Genomic DNA, 12,154 nt, shown 5'->3' with positions numbered 1-12,154 from the left:
GCCACCCCGGACCCGCCAGGCTGGGCCGCTCGGAGCGGGTGTGGAGCGGCGGTGAGGGGGTTTGGTGAGTGCGCAGGGGCATGGAGGGCCCAGGGGAGCCGTGTCCCAGCACCATGTGCTGCGGGGAGAGCCACAGCGGGGAACACGAGGGTGGCGGTGCTCCAGGTGCCAGCACGGCCCTGTAAATGTCGCTGCGGGGCAGCCATGGCAGTGGGAGGCCGGAGCCTCCATGTGGCACCTGCTTGTGGCCTCACACCTCTGCTCACCTCCACGGTGGTGCTGGGGCCCGTGGTGCCTGCTGGGGGCGGGAAAGCCATCCCGGGTGCAGGCCACATGCTGCCAAGCTGCGCGTGAGCCGAGCTGGGAAAGTCTCGGCCTTGTCCTGCAGCCTGCCCAGCTCTGAGCAGGTCACATCTGACTGGTGGTGAGACACCTGCTGTGGGGCCGCAGTGCCATGGGGGTGCAGCAGAGCAGGGCGGTGGGGTGGTGTAGGGGTGCCAGGGACTCTGGGGCTGCATGGGAGCACGGGATCAGGGTGGTATGTGGGTGCCAGGGACCCCAGGGATGACCAGGGTGTCAGGGTGCTGACCGTGCCTTTGACCGTTCCTTGCTTGTGCTTTTTGCAGTGGGTGCTGCTGTGGGGCAGCTCTCTCATTGTTCCTGAGTCTCTCCCATGTGGGAGATTGTCTCCTCTGTGCCTCCCACCCTTCATTTTTGTCACCCTCCAGGCTGCACCTGAAACACAGGGGCTGGGGAGTTTATCATCCCCAGACACCCTGTCGTCCTTCCCACTTGCCCTGAGCATGCCAGCCCCCGTTAGCCAGCGGTGGCGGACAGGCTCGGCTCCTTAGCAGGACACCAGGGGCAGGGGCCAGGGAGCCCCAGGACTATGGTGGGGTACAGCATCTGGTGGAAGAGGGCTAATGGTGTGTGCTGGGCCTGGTGGTGGTGTCAGAGCACACTCGGCTGAGGTGTGACAGTGGCAGGAAGTCACATTAGCTGAGGGGACACACACAGGACATGCTTCCACCCACTCGCCAGCTCTGCTGTCACAGTGGGGCAGCGATGGCTGGCTGTGGAGGTGAGTCCCGTGGGGCACCCACCACCCCAAAGGACAGACTGGGACGGATGAAGGCTGGTGGCAGTGCCAGGGAGAGGGAGGCTATGCCATGCTGGGGACAGGGAGGCTGTGCTGGGGACCGGGTGGCTGTGCTATGCTGGGGCAGAATAGCCCTCTGAGATGCTCATCATCCTTTCCTCTCTGGCGGCACCATCCCAGAGGACACAGTGAAGACGTGTCCCATCTGCCCAGCACTGGTGGCAGTGACCCAGCTGCTGCGATTCAAGGTAAAGCTTCTGGGGACCTGGCACTGCAGTCAGGATGGGCTGGAGCCCAGGGCCACTGCTCAGCTCCCGTGTCTGGCAGGGGGGGGACACACAATGGGAGCCCTCCTGCTCCTGGGACACAGGACCAGCAGCCACATTATACAGCTTGGGAAACTGAGGCATGGGGCTACAGGGGGATTCTGGGGTCACTCTGGGCTCACCCACCACCCCACCAGCAATTTGGGGTCAGTGGCCACTCCAGCCACCTGCCCTGTCCCCAGCAGGGACCCCAGTTGCCTCCTCCCCAGGCCTGGATCAGCCAGCAGAGGCTGCTGTTTTTCCTAAAAGACTTTAATGATTAATTTCTTGCCTTTTTTTTTTAAATTTTATTATTAAACCAGTCAAACAAGCTGGAAAGGCCTGAGCCATGAGGGCCACAAGGGGCAGGAAGAGGGGACCCTGGGAGTGGGAAGCCCTGCTTGTGTCCAGCCTCTCTGGCTCTAGCTGCTGCGGAGTGGCAGGGGCAGGGCTGCCGCAGCAGGATCTGTGCTGGAAGAGTCTGGGCTTTGCAAGGGGGTGGGGGGATGCCCCTGCTCCTGCCCCCGGGCTGGCATGCCCTGCAGAGAGGCACAGCAGGTGGGACCAGCTTCTTTGGTGCCCACCCAGTCCCTCTCACAAGTGAGCCAACCTGTGTCTCCCGCTCTGACCCACCTCTAAGCCTTCTCTGCAGGGCTGTGGGCAGCAGGGGAGGGAAACAGCTTCTCCCAGGTTGGTCTCCAAAGCTGTGTTTGCAGGAGAAAAAAGGGAACAAGGTGGAGGTGAAGGAGGAGCAGGGCATGTAGGTGTGGCTCCAGGGGAGCCCATATTCCCTTAAATTAGACCCCATATCAACCCATCCCCCCCATATCCTCCCATATACCCCATATCACCCATATTACCCCCAAACCATCCGTATCCCACCAAATCACCCCCAAAACCTCCCCAAATCCCCCCATATCACCCCCAAAACCACTATACCCCCAAAACCTCCTCTATATCCCCAAAATCACCTCAAAACCTCCCCACATCATTCAAAAATACCACTTTTACCTCAATATTACCCCAATCCTCCCATATCCCTCCACATCACCCCCAAACCCCCCATATGCCCCAAATCACTCCAAAACTTCCCCATATCCTCCAAATCACCCCCAAACCCCTCCATATCCCCTCACACCCCCCTGTATCACAAGGCATGGAGGAGTGCTCCAGGGGATCTCAGTTCAGCAGTGCCACCACACCATCAGCTCCCTGTTAGGTCCAGGCTGGGGCAGGTGGTTGTTCCAGCCCTGGGATGAGGAGAAGCCCATAGCGCCAGCTGCACAGCCCTTGGGGATGCTGGGACCGTCTGGGTGTCACAGGGCCCTGGGGCAGCATGGAGCGGCAGAGGGAGAGATGGATGGGCTGCTCCAAGAGGCAGACGGGCCAGGGTGGATTGCCGGCCCCCCGAAGGCAGGGCAGCAGTGGGACGTGGGGCTCTCATCTGAGCCCTTTCCTGTCCAGACCGCCCCTGGAGAGGCCCGGGAGGAGAGCTCCACTGAGGAAGGCTGGGCTACCCGCTGGGTCCTGGCTGGAGACAGCCCTTCAAGCCTGAGCCCAGCGAGGGCTGATCGCAGGGGAGGAAAAGGGGTTGAGCATCATCCCTGCACTCCTGCAGGCTCCATGGACGCAGGGGGACAGAAGGTTTTAGGGCTATGCCGTGCTCTAGGCAGCACGGCTCTGCGGCTATTCGGGGCCAGGACCTACCCACCACTTATTAGGGACTGGCCTCCCGCGGCCATCCCTCGCACACTGCCAAGTCAGCACGTCCCCAGCACAAAGCGCCTGCGGTGTGGCAGGAGGAAACAGCCCACACAGACAGACACACACGATGTTGGAGGGGAGGAGGGAACCTGCTGGGTGTTTCTGCTTGGGCTCTGTGCTCCTCCCCAGGGCTACACTTCTCACAGCCTCCCCGGCTCCCTCCCTCTCCAGCCGTCTGTCTGTCCATCTGCACACCCGAGGGGGCCCATCCAGCACCTGGTGGGAGCCAAATCCACCTGGGTGGTGGCTTGGTCTGCAGCCTGGTGTCAGAGAGGGGACAGGAGAGGGAGAGGTTGCATTGCAAATACCCCACACTGACCTGCTCACACACCTCTGCAGCTGATTTCCCCGCCCCTGCCGTGGGGGTTCCTGCACCCTCTGGCTGCCCCTCGGGCAGGGGGGAGAGTGCACCTGAGCAAGGTCCAGTGGTGGGCAAGTTTTCAGCTGAACAAGTGCTGTGTTGGTGTTGTCCTGCTCACAGCAACCTGCCGAGCACAGCGTGGAGGAGGCCAGAGGGGCTGACATGGCCAGTGTCATCCTGGAGAGCATCTTCTTGAAGCGCTCACAGCAGAAGAAGAAAACATCTCCCCTCAACTTCAAGAAGCGCCTGTTCCTGTTGACGGAGAGCAAGCTGTCCTACTACGAGTATGACTTTGAGCGGGGGGTGAGTTGGCAGCCCCAGGGCCAAAAGGGCTGTGCCATGGCTGTGCCCACGGGTCACTAGTTGCCCCTTGCCAGGACCCAGCCCAAGGGGTGGTTGGACGGGGACGGTGGTTGGCTTGAGTCTCCCCAGGTCTCCTCCCTTGGCGATCATTTGAACTGACCCTGTCTCTTGCAGCGCCGGGGCAGTAAGAAGGGCTCAGTGGACATCGAGAAGATCACCTGTGTGGAGACAGTGGTGCCTGAAAACAACCCTCCCCCCGAGCGGCAGGTCCCGGTGAGGAAGGTCCCAGGGTCCCCACTTGTGTCCCCCTGCCCCCCATTGGGGAAGCAGGGGGCTCCCCTGCCCTGGGGTGGTGGGAATGGGGGACAGCTCTGCTGCCCTGGGGGGCTCTGCACCCGCAGCCCATACCATACCAGGGCAGGCAGGGCGGGGGGAGCAGGGGGACACTAAAGGCTGTGGGTGCCAGGGGAGATGCCAGCAGCTGAGCAGCAGGATGCCAGCGTCCATCTCTGCCTCTCTCTTCCAGAGGAAAGGAGACGATTACAACAACATGGAGCAGATCTCTATCATCGAACGGTTCCCCTACCCCTTCCAGGTGAGTCCTCACTGCAACCCCTTTGCAGCTTCAGGGTGCTGGGGGGAGGACCCCAGAGGGACCTGGGGCCAAACACAGCATCGCTTCCCCAGTGCCAGGTGTCATTCAGCTGTTTGGGGACGCCCTGCTGCTGTCTGTGCTGTGTGAGGCTGGCAGGTGAGCCTCTGCCAGCCCCAGGGAATTGGGCAGCTCTATTTAAGGGGTATGCTTAGATGAAAACCTGCTTCTGAGCTCTGTCTCATCCCTTGGCTGATGCTGGAGGGACACTGTCTGCCAGCTGCCCACTCAGACCGCAGCCCAGCTGCCTGCCCCTGTTGTTATCCAGCACAGCCCCCCCCCCCTCCCCCGTGCACTGAAAGTCACAGAAGGAAGTGGAAAGTCTCCGGGGAGGGGGCTTATTTATAAACTCTCCGTCACGGTCCCGCGAGCACTGCAGGGCTGGCACACACTGGCAACAGCTTGTGCTCTGTGCTGGCTGCTCGGGGTGGCCACAACCCTCTACTCCTCCCTGTCCTCCCCGGGAGACCCCCAGCTGGGTCGCTGAGGCATGTGGTCCTGCAGGTGGTATACGATGAAGGGCCCCTCTACGTCTTCTCCCCGACGGAGGAGTTGCGCAAACGCTGGATCCATCAGCTGAAGAGCGGTGAGTTTAGGGGCTCTGTGGCTCCCTCGGAAAGCAAACACAAGCAATGAGCTGTGTGTGTGGCACAACCCACAGCACTGAGTTTCTGGGGACTCGCTATCTCGTGGTTATATTATCTCATGTTTATGGAAGAGCGAGTGCTGATCAGAAACTTCTCCCCTGAGGAGCACACTCGTAAGGCCTTGCCCCCACATGCATCCTGAGCTGACACCAGCTGCGCCTGCCTTGGGGAGGTCTCTGTCACCCTCTGACTTCTGCAGCACTGCAGCCACCTCAGATGAGGCTTCTTGCACTCTCACAAGCCTGCTCCAAGCTGGCTCAAGCAGGCTCAAAGTTACAGAGGGCAAGAGGAAATAGCACACATGGCATGCAAGGCAAGGGCAGGGCTGCCAGTGCTTTAGGAAAGGCCGACAAAAAGCTTGCTGGAACCTAGGGAGTGTCTCTCCTAACCCACCCCAAGCCTCTCTCAGTGCTGCCGGGCTCAGACTCAGCTGCATGGGTGCTGCTGCCTCGAGCTGGGAGCGTGTTGCAGCAGCACTGTGCAGGGGGGTCCGGTGCCTGCAGTCGGCCAAAATCTGCTGGAGCTGCCTGTGTCTCTTGGTGCATGTGTATCTTTCTGTGGCTTGGTGCGGGTGCGGGTGAGATTAGCTGTTCAAATTGACACAGGGAAGTTTGCCTGAGTGAGGCGGAAGTAGAGCAGGCTGATAACGGGGAAGTCGGTTATTTCACGAGAACTCTGCTGCTCTGCCCTGACAAGCAGCCAGCCTCCTCCCCACTTCCCTGCTATGGGAGGGGGGTTGCTGCGGCAGCTGAAGCCAGTGTAAAATCCGCAGGGAAAAAGGGGAGAGAAAATGCTGGCCTCTTGCTGCTGGGATGCCCTCATCCTGCTCCACAAGAGAGGGGGCTCTCTGCACCCAGCAGAGCTGCTGTGCCCAGCACTCTGCTGCCATGGTGTTCAGGCACATCCAGTTGTCCGTCCAGCCTGGGGAGAAGTATGAGGAAGCTTGTCAGTGCCTGCCCAGCAAGGAAGTGGTCTCCCAGCAAGGGAAGTCTCTGAGCAGGCAGGGGGTCGTGGCAGTGCCCTGCTCTCTCCATGGACACACCAGGCACAGCACTGGCCTTCCACCCCACTTCTGATAAAAAGGGATCAAAAGAACTGCAAACTGTCAGCAGCCCAGGGGATGCTGAATTTTCGGCTGGCAGGAGGGGCAATCACAGCAGGATTTGGCCTTCCAAGCATGCTTGTGTCCCTTTGTGGAGCTGAAGAGCTTTGATCAAATCTGAGGGGACATCCCTAGCCCTCCCTGAGCTAGGGGTTTTGTGGCACAGGGTTTGCGTAGCTGCAGCACCGAAACACGAGTGATGAGCTGAGAGCTGAGGGAAACCTAAGCAGCAGGGCCACATCTGGCCCCGTGTATCGGTAGCACAGCAGAGGATGAAACGGTTCAATGGGGCTGATCATCTGCATTCAGGGAGCAGAGACCATTCCACAGTGGGCTGGGGCCACACCCCTGGGTCACGTGCATCTCCCCTCCTCTGCCACAGTGATCCGGTACAACAGTGACCTGGTACAGAAGTATCACCCCTGCTTCTGGATTGATGGCCAGTACCTGTGCTGCTCCCAGACAGCCAAGAATGCCATGGGCTGCCAGATCCTGGAGAGCAGGAATGGCAGTAAGACACCGGGCACCCTCTCCTTGCCCCGTCCCCAGCCCCAGGGGACTACTGCAGAATGACGCCAGGGATCTCTTTTCACCTTAGTCCCTTTTGTGTTCTGAAGGTTTAAAAGTTGGGCGGTCACATCGCAAGACAAAGAAACCTCTTCCCCCCACTCCTGAAGAGGACCAGGTAGGGGCCAGCATCAGCTTGTGGGTTTGCTCCAGGGTGTTTAAGGAAAGGTCTACCTGGGGAAAGCCAACACAACATGTTCAGTGACTGACAGGGCATTTCTCTGAGATGTACAGCCCGGAGCTCTGCTCTGGAGAGGGCTGTGAAGATGGTGCCCTAAGGGAGCAGGAGCTTGAACCAGAGGATGGAGCGCAAAAGCCTGGAGAAAAGTCAAATGATCTCACCCCTGAGGTTCCCCAGGGGGAGCTGGGAGGATAGAGAAGGTCTGATAGTAGGGTAGAGGAGCCACGGGTTAAGCCAAAAGTTTGAGAGAAAGAAACCTTTTGTGAGGACTGATCTCCAAGGAGGAAATGTTGCAATAAAAAGCACTGGGGGCGGTGATTGGTCTGGTGGAAATACATGTGGGAGCTGAGATGAACACTGTGCTGACCTGGCCTGAGCCCACTGCCCTGCCAGGCCTGGGGAGGGTCTGGCCTGGGGAAAAGTGTGTCTGCCAGCCTCACCATGTCCTGTGCTCTCCCTCGCTCTGGGGAAGATGGTGATGAAGCCCCTGCCTCCTGAGCCGGCCACCAGCACCACAGGCGACATGAAGAAGGTAGTGGCCCTCTACAACTACCTGCCAATGAACGCGCAGGACCTGCAACTGCAGAAGGGTGAGGAGTACTTCATCCTGGAGGAAACCCACCTGCCCTGGTGGAAAGCCCGTGACAAGAACGGGTAAGAACTCCCACTGCCTGCAGCACCCGCCCCGCCGACGGTGCCCTCTCTGGGTGCCAAGGCACTGGTGGGCAAACACACCCCTTCAGCGTCACGGGGTATTCGGACAGGCTGCCTGTCTGTGGGCTACTGCCTGGGGTGCCACATGAGAAGGGTGAGGGAGACTGAAGCAGACTGTGGTATCAGCCTTCCCCAAGCGTGAACCCCGATGGGTTTGCTCCAAGGTTTTTGAGCCCGTTTCTACTCAGCCTCCTGGGGCAGGAACCTGCTTTCCCCTTGGCTTCCTCCATCAGTGTGTGACCATCCCCTTTTCTCCTGCAGGAAGGAAGGATACATCCCCAGCAACTATGTCACTGAAACCAGCAATTCCCTGGAGATCTTTGAGTGAGTAAGAGAAGGCGCAGGGACGTGGCATGTTGCACTTAGTTGGAGACTTTTTACATTCAGTTCTGTTAACCTACGCAGCCTGTGAGCCCAGCCTGGCTGGGTGGCTCTCCCTCCTACACAGCCCCCTGACAGCCATCCCTGCCCTGCACCGCCTGTCCTGGCTGGGCCAGGGTCAGACCAGGCTGGGGGCAGGGGTGGCTGCGGTGATCTCCCTCATAATTGTGTCCCTGTTCCAGGTGGTACTCAAAGAATATAACTCGGAGCCAAGCAGAGCAACTGTTGAAACAGGAGGTAAGTGTTGACTCCCAAGGCTGGGTCCTTTCTATGCACCATCCCTCTGAGTGCTGCTGTCACATTGTGTGCAGCATGGGACCAACTCTGGCTTGTTCTGGGAGGGAAGTGTTGCCCCAGCAGCCCCAGGAACCATCTCTACCCCAGCGTGACCTCCTCCTGACTGGCACTCAGGAGGTGGTCCCCCAGGCAGGGACTGGAAGTAGGATTCCTCTAACTTATTGCACCCTCTCTGGCCATACTGTGACCTTCACTCACTTTAAGTCTTGTCTGTTACAGTCATGCCTCCCCACAACCACACCAGCCCCTCTCCTCTTTCTGTTTTAGGGTAAGGAAGGGGGCTTCATTGTCCGAGACTCTACCAGCAAGACAGGGAAATACACTGTCTCCGTCTATGCCAAGTCCTCTGTGTAAGTGGGTCTTAAGAACAGCTTGTTCCTACCTCAGAGGGCCCCTCCAGGCACCCCTCGCTCTCTGCCTGCCCTTCCCATGCTGCTGACCCCACATAATGTCTCTACAGAGACCCTCAAGGCACGATCCGCCATTATGTTGTATGCTGCACCCCCCAGAATCAGTATTACCTGGCAGAAAAGCACCTGTTCAACACCATCCCGGAGCTCATCACATACCATCAGCACAACTCTGCTGGTTAGTGTCTGGGAGGTGGAGTGAGGCCAGCAGTGTTTTTACTGATATGACAGTATCCTCACCTTCCTGCACTGAAGGCAGGAAGCTTGTGTTCCCTGCTGGAATGTGACCTGTAAGCGTGGCATGGCAATCTACCTTTTTGCGTTTCAGGGCTCATATCCAGACTGAAGTACCCCGTGTCTCAACACCAGAAAAGTGCTCCATCCACAGCTGGCCTTGGCTATGGTAAGCTGGTCTGGGCTACCTCACAGTTCCCTGGTTTAAGGACCTGTCTCTACCAGCAGTAACCTTCCAGGGGTGGGGTCCTCACAGTCCATGGCAGCAGGGCTCGCAGCCTTCCCAGGAATCACTTTCCAGCACTCACTGGTCCTCTGGTGACAGTACTGACCAAGAGACGCCACAAGCTACTTTGCTCCCCACCCTCTGGGGGAACAGCTCTTGGATTCCCTGGATTTTTGGGGATGGTTTTTCAGGCAGCACATGCTCATGAGCTCTTCTTGGGCTCGCTAGATGAGATGACTGGGAGCAGCCTGCAGGGAGGTCACCTGCACCCATGTTACACTTGCACTCTCTGTCCTAGGGTCGTGGGAGATTGACCCCAAGGATCTGACCTTCCTGAAGGAACTGGGGACAGGGCAATTTGGTGTGGTGAAGTACGGGAAATGGAGAGGCCAGTACAACGTTGCTATCAAGATGATCAGGGAGGGTTCCATGTCAGAGGATGAGTTTATCAACGAAGCCAAAGTCATGATGTAAGTGGTGAGCAGCCTGCAGGTCAGTGCTGGATGTGCCTTGCCAGAACGGCTGCACTGCTATGGTGTGGAGGGACAGTACCAGGCAGCTTCACACTCTGTAAAATGCATCCAAGAAATTACTGTCTTTGTGTTCATTCCCCAGTGAGCTTTTCCACCGTCAGCTGGGCAAGGAGCACCTTCCCTTCACAAACTCTCTTTCTTCACAGATGCTTCTTTTGCTGCTTGGCCTTCTAGATGCTCAGAATTGCCCTTCTTATGCCCAACACAGGAACCTGTCTCATGAGAAGCTGGTGCAGCTCTATGGGGTCTGCACCAAGCAGCGTCCCATCTTCATCATCACTGAGTACATGGCCAACGGCTGCCTCCTGAACTTCCTGCGGGAAACTCGGCGGCGGTTCCAGCCCGCTGAATTGCTGGAGATGTGCAAGGACGTCTGTGAAGCTATGGAGTACCTGGAATCCAAGCAGTTCCTGCACAGAGACCTGGTAGGGCTGTGGCTGAAGGACACATCTCCAGCTCAGCGACAGTCACAGCATGTCCTAGGCAGGGTCTAGCATATTCATCAACATGAGTGGCAATTCTGCAGCCTTTTCTGGAGAACTTCCCTCTAAGCTTCACTGCCCACCCGAGCATGGGTGGAATGCGCTGAAGTCACTGCTCTGCAGTGACTTAGCAGAGATTGCAGAAAGGACAGGACTAGGTAGTTTTACAGGGGATGGGAAAGACATTTGTGGCTAGGGCAGAGTTTGCGTTAGGCAGCACAGGCAGAATCACAGGCTCAGACATGAAAAGGGACCTCCTGACCCCCATGAAAAGCTGAGCCTGCAGTTTGTCAGGCCTTGCGCTGGCATTGCCAGCTTGCAGTCCTGCTAGGTGTCATACCTGATCTCCTTCTGGTGGTGCTTTGTTCAGGCAGTCTGGCCAGGGAAGTCTCTCCTCCATAGATAAACAGGGTGCCTGGAGGTCTCTCTTGCTAGCTTTGCTGAGGACTTTGTAGCTTGCCCCAGTCCAGGTGAACCTGTAGGAGACGTGAGGGAGTGTTAAGTGGGTGTGGGGGAGGTGAAGTTCCTGGTGGTACAGGGTGATGGGAGAGGCAGGAGCAGGTAGGAGTGACTGCCTCCATCTCTCCATCAACAGGCTGCTCGCAACTGTTTGGTGAATGACCAAGGAATTGTGAAAGTATCAGATTTTGGCCTTTCCAGGTCTGGTATATATCTGTGTCACCTTCCTGTCTCAATCCCCCATCTCCTCCAGTCTCTTCTATGCTTTAGTCTTTCTCCCCACCATCCTCTTGCTCTGTTTTTCCTTTGTCCTCTCCTGTCTTTCTGCTTTATCTATCTGGCTGAACCTTCTGCCCCTCCACTTTCCACCATCCCTTTCTTACTTCTCTTTGTCCCTTTTCCCCCGCTCTTTGCTTCTTTCCCCACCTCTAGTATCCTGGCTGCAGCTTTCTCTTGCATCCCCTTTTTGCTATGCTCCTGTGTGTCACCCTATCCCTTTTGACTACCATACACTTGTTTGCAAAGGGACATTTTTGTCTGTTGAAACCCACGTGGAGTGCAACCTCTGGTCAGTCTGAGAGCTGTTGGTTCCTTTTGGGCTTGATGGGTTGCATGGAGGAGTGAAATGTGAAATCCGAGACAGGCCCATGATTCATTTATCTGCTGCAGGTATGTTCTAGATGACGAGTATACAAGCTCCATGGGGTCAAAGTTTCCAGTGCGGTGGTCACCCCCTGAAGTGCTTCTGTACAGCAAGTTCAGCAGCAAGTCTGATGTCTGGGCTTTTGGTAAGAGCGTGGCATTAATGACTTGGATGTTGGGAAGAGGGTGCCACAACCACTGCGATCTCTGCAAACCACCATCAGGCACAGATGCTCCCTGGCCATGACCTGTCCTTGCCATTTCCTCTAACAGGCGTTCTGATGTGGGAAGTTTACTCTCTGGGAAAGATGCCTTACGAGAGGTTTAACAACAGCGAGACAACAGAGCACGTCATCCAAGGCCTGCGGCTCTACCGGCCACAGCAGGCCTCCGAGCGGGTCTACGCCATCATGTACAGCTGCTGGCACGAGGTAAGTTGCTCTCACCCTCGATGATGGCTCCCAGCTGCCCTGGGGGGGCTGACACGGCTCTGCGGCCCCTCAGGGGTGGCTGGCAGGCCGCAGCAGGGTCCCCCCTCTCTCACGGCAGAAGGCGGAGGAGCGCCCCACCTTCACGGCGCTGCTGGGCAGCATCCGGGACATGACCGACGAGGAGCCCTGACTGCGGGATGGGCCGGCCCGGCCTGCTGACCCCCCCGCCTGGTGCTGGGGGCTGGGACTGCTGAGCCGCTGCCGCCTCACCGCCCGCCGGGACGGACCCGCGCACCGGACGGTACCTCGGCACCGCTGTCACGGACACGGCACCAGCCACCCTCGGGCGAGCAGGCGCTGAAGG

The 12,154-nt window shown here is 58.1% G+C and overlaps 3 protein-coding genes across 5 annotated transcripts in view; 2 read left to right on the top strand and 1 right to left on the bottom strand.

Annotated features, from left to right (window-relative positions):
- The window catches only part of LOC113480136 (60S ribosomal protein L36a), a 2,747-nt gene extending 2,430 nt beyond the window's left edge, over positions 1-317 (bottom strand). The window contains exon 1 of the mRNA XM_026848755.1: positions 267-317. Coding sequence (XP_026704556.1) covers positions 267-317 — 51 coding nt within the window. The remainder of the gene's footprint in view (positions 1-266) is intronic.
- Positions 49-12,148, top strand: BTK (Bruton tyrosine kinase). Of its 3 annotated transcripts, none has more exons than XM_026848341.1 (19): positions 49-1,347; positions 3,650-3,832; positions 4,007-4,105; positions 4,359-4,427; positions 4,989-5,070; positions 6,616-6,744; positions 6,851-6,918; positions 7,454-7,635; positions 7,957-8,019; positions 8,259-8,313; positions 8,641-8,723; positions 8,834-8,961; positions 9,112-9,186; positions 9,542-9,713; positions 9,985-10,201; positions 10,854-10,918; positions 11,387-11,505; positions 11,633-11,790; positions 11,909-12,148. In XM_026848341.1, exons 2-19 carry the CDS (start codon positions 3,692-3,694, stop codon positions 11,978-11,980), a joined length of 1,977 nt encoding a protein of 658 aa, XP_026704142.1. In that variant the 5' UTR covers positions 49-1,347; positions 3,650-3,691; the 3' UTR covers positions 11,981-12,148. The 3 variants fall into 3 exon arrangements, with proteins under 3 accessions (XP_026704142.1, XP_026704143.1, XP_026704141.1); XM_026848342.1 differs by having other exon boundaries at positions 49-2,170; positions 2,559-3,832; positions 11,912-12,148; XM_026848340.1 differs by having other exon boundaries at positions 49-2,170; positions 2,559-3,832.
- Positions 11,988-12,154, top strand: part of TIMM8A (translocase of inner mitochondrial membrane 8A) — a 2,416-nt gene continuing 2,249 nt past the window's right edge. Inside the window, exon 1 of the mRNA XM_026848754.1 lies at positions 11,988-11,995. Coding sequence (XP_026704555.1) covers positions 11,988-11,995 — 8 coding nt within the window. The remainder of the gene's footprint in view (positions 11,996-12,154) is intronic.

This window comes from Athene cunicularia, assembly GCF_003259725.1.
Source record: "Athene cunicularia isolate RWA chromosome 4 unlocalized genomic scaffold, athCun1 chr4_part3, whole genome shotgun sequence".
Classification (NCBI taxonomy): domain Eukaryota; kingdom Metazoa; phylum Chordata; class Aves; order Strigiformes; family Strigidae; genus Athene; species Athene cunicularia.
Note: the sequence above shows the minus strand (reverse complement) of the source record. Positions and strands in the feature narration are given on the sequence as shown.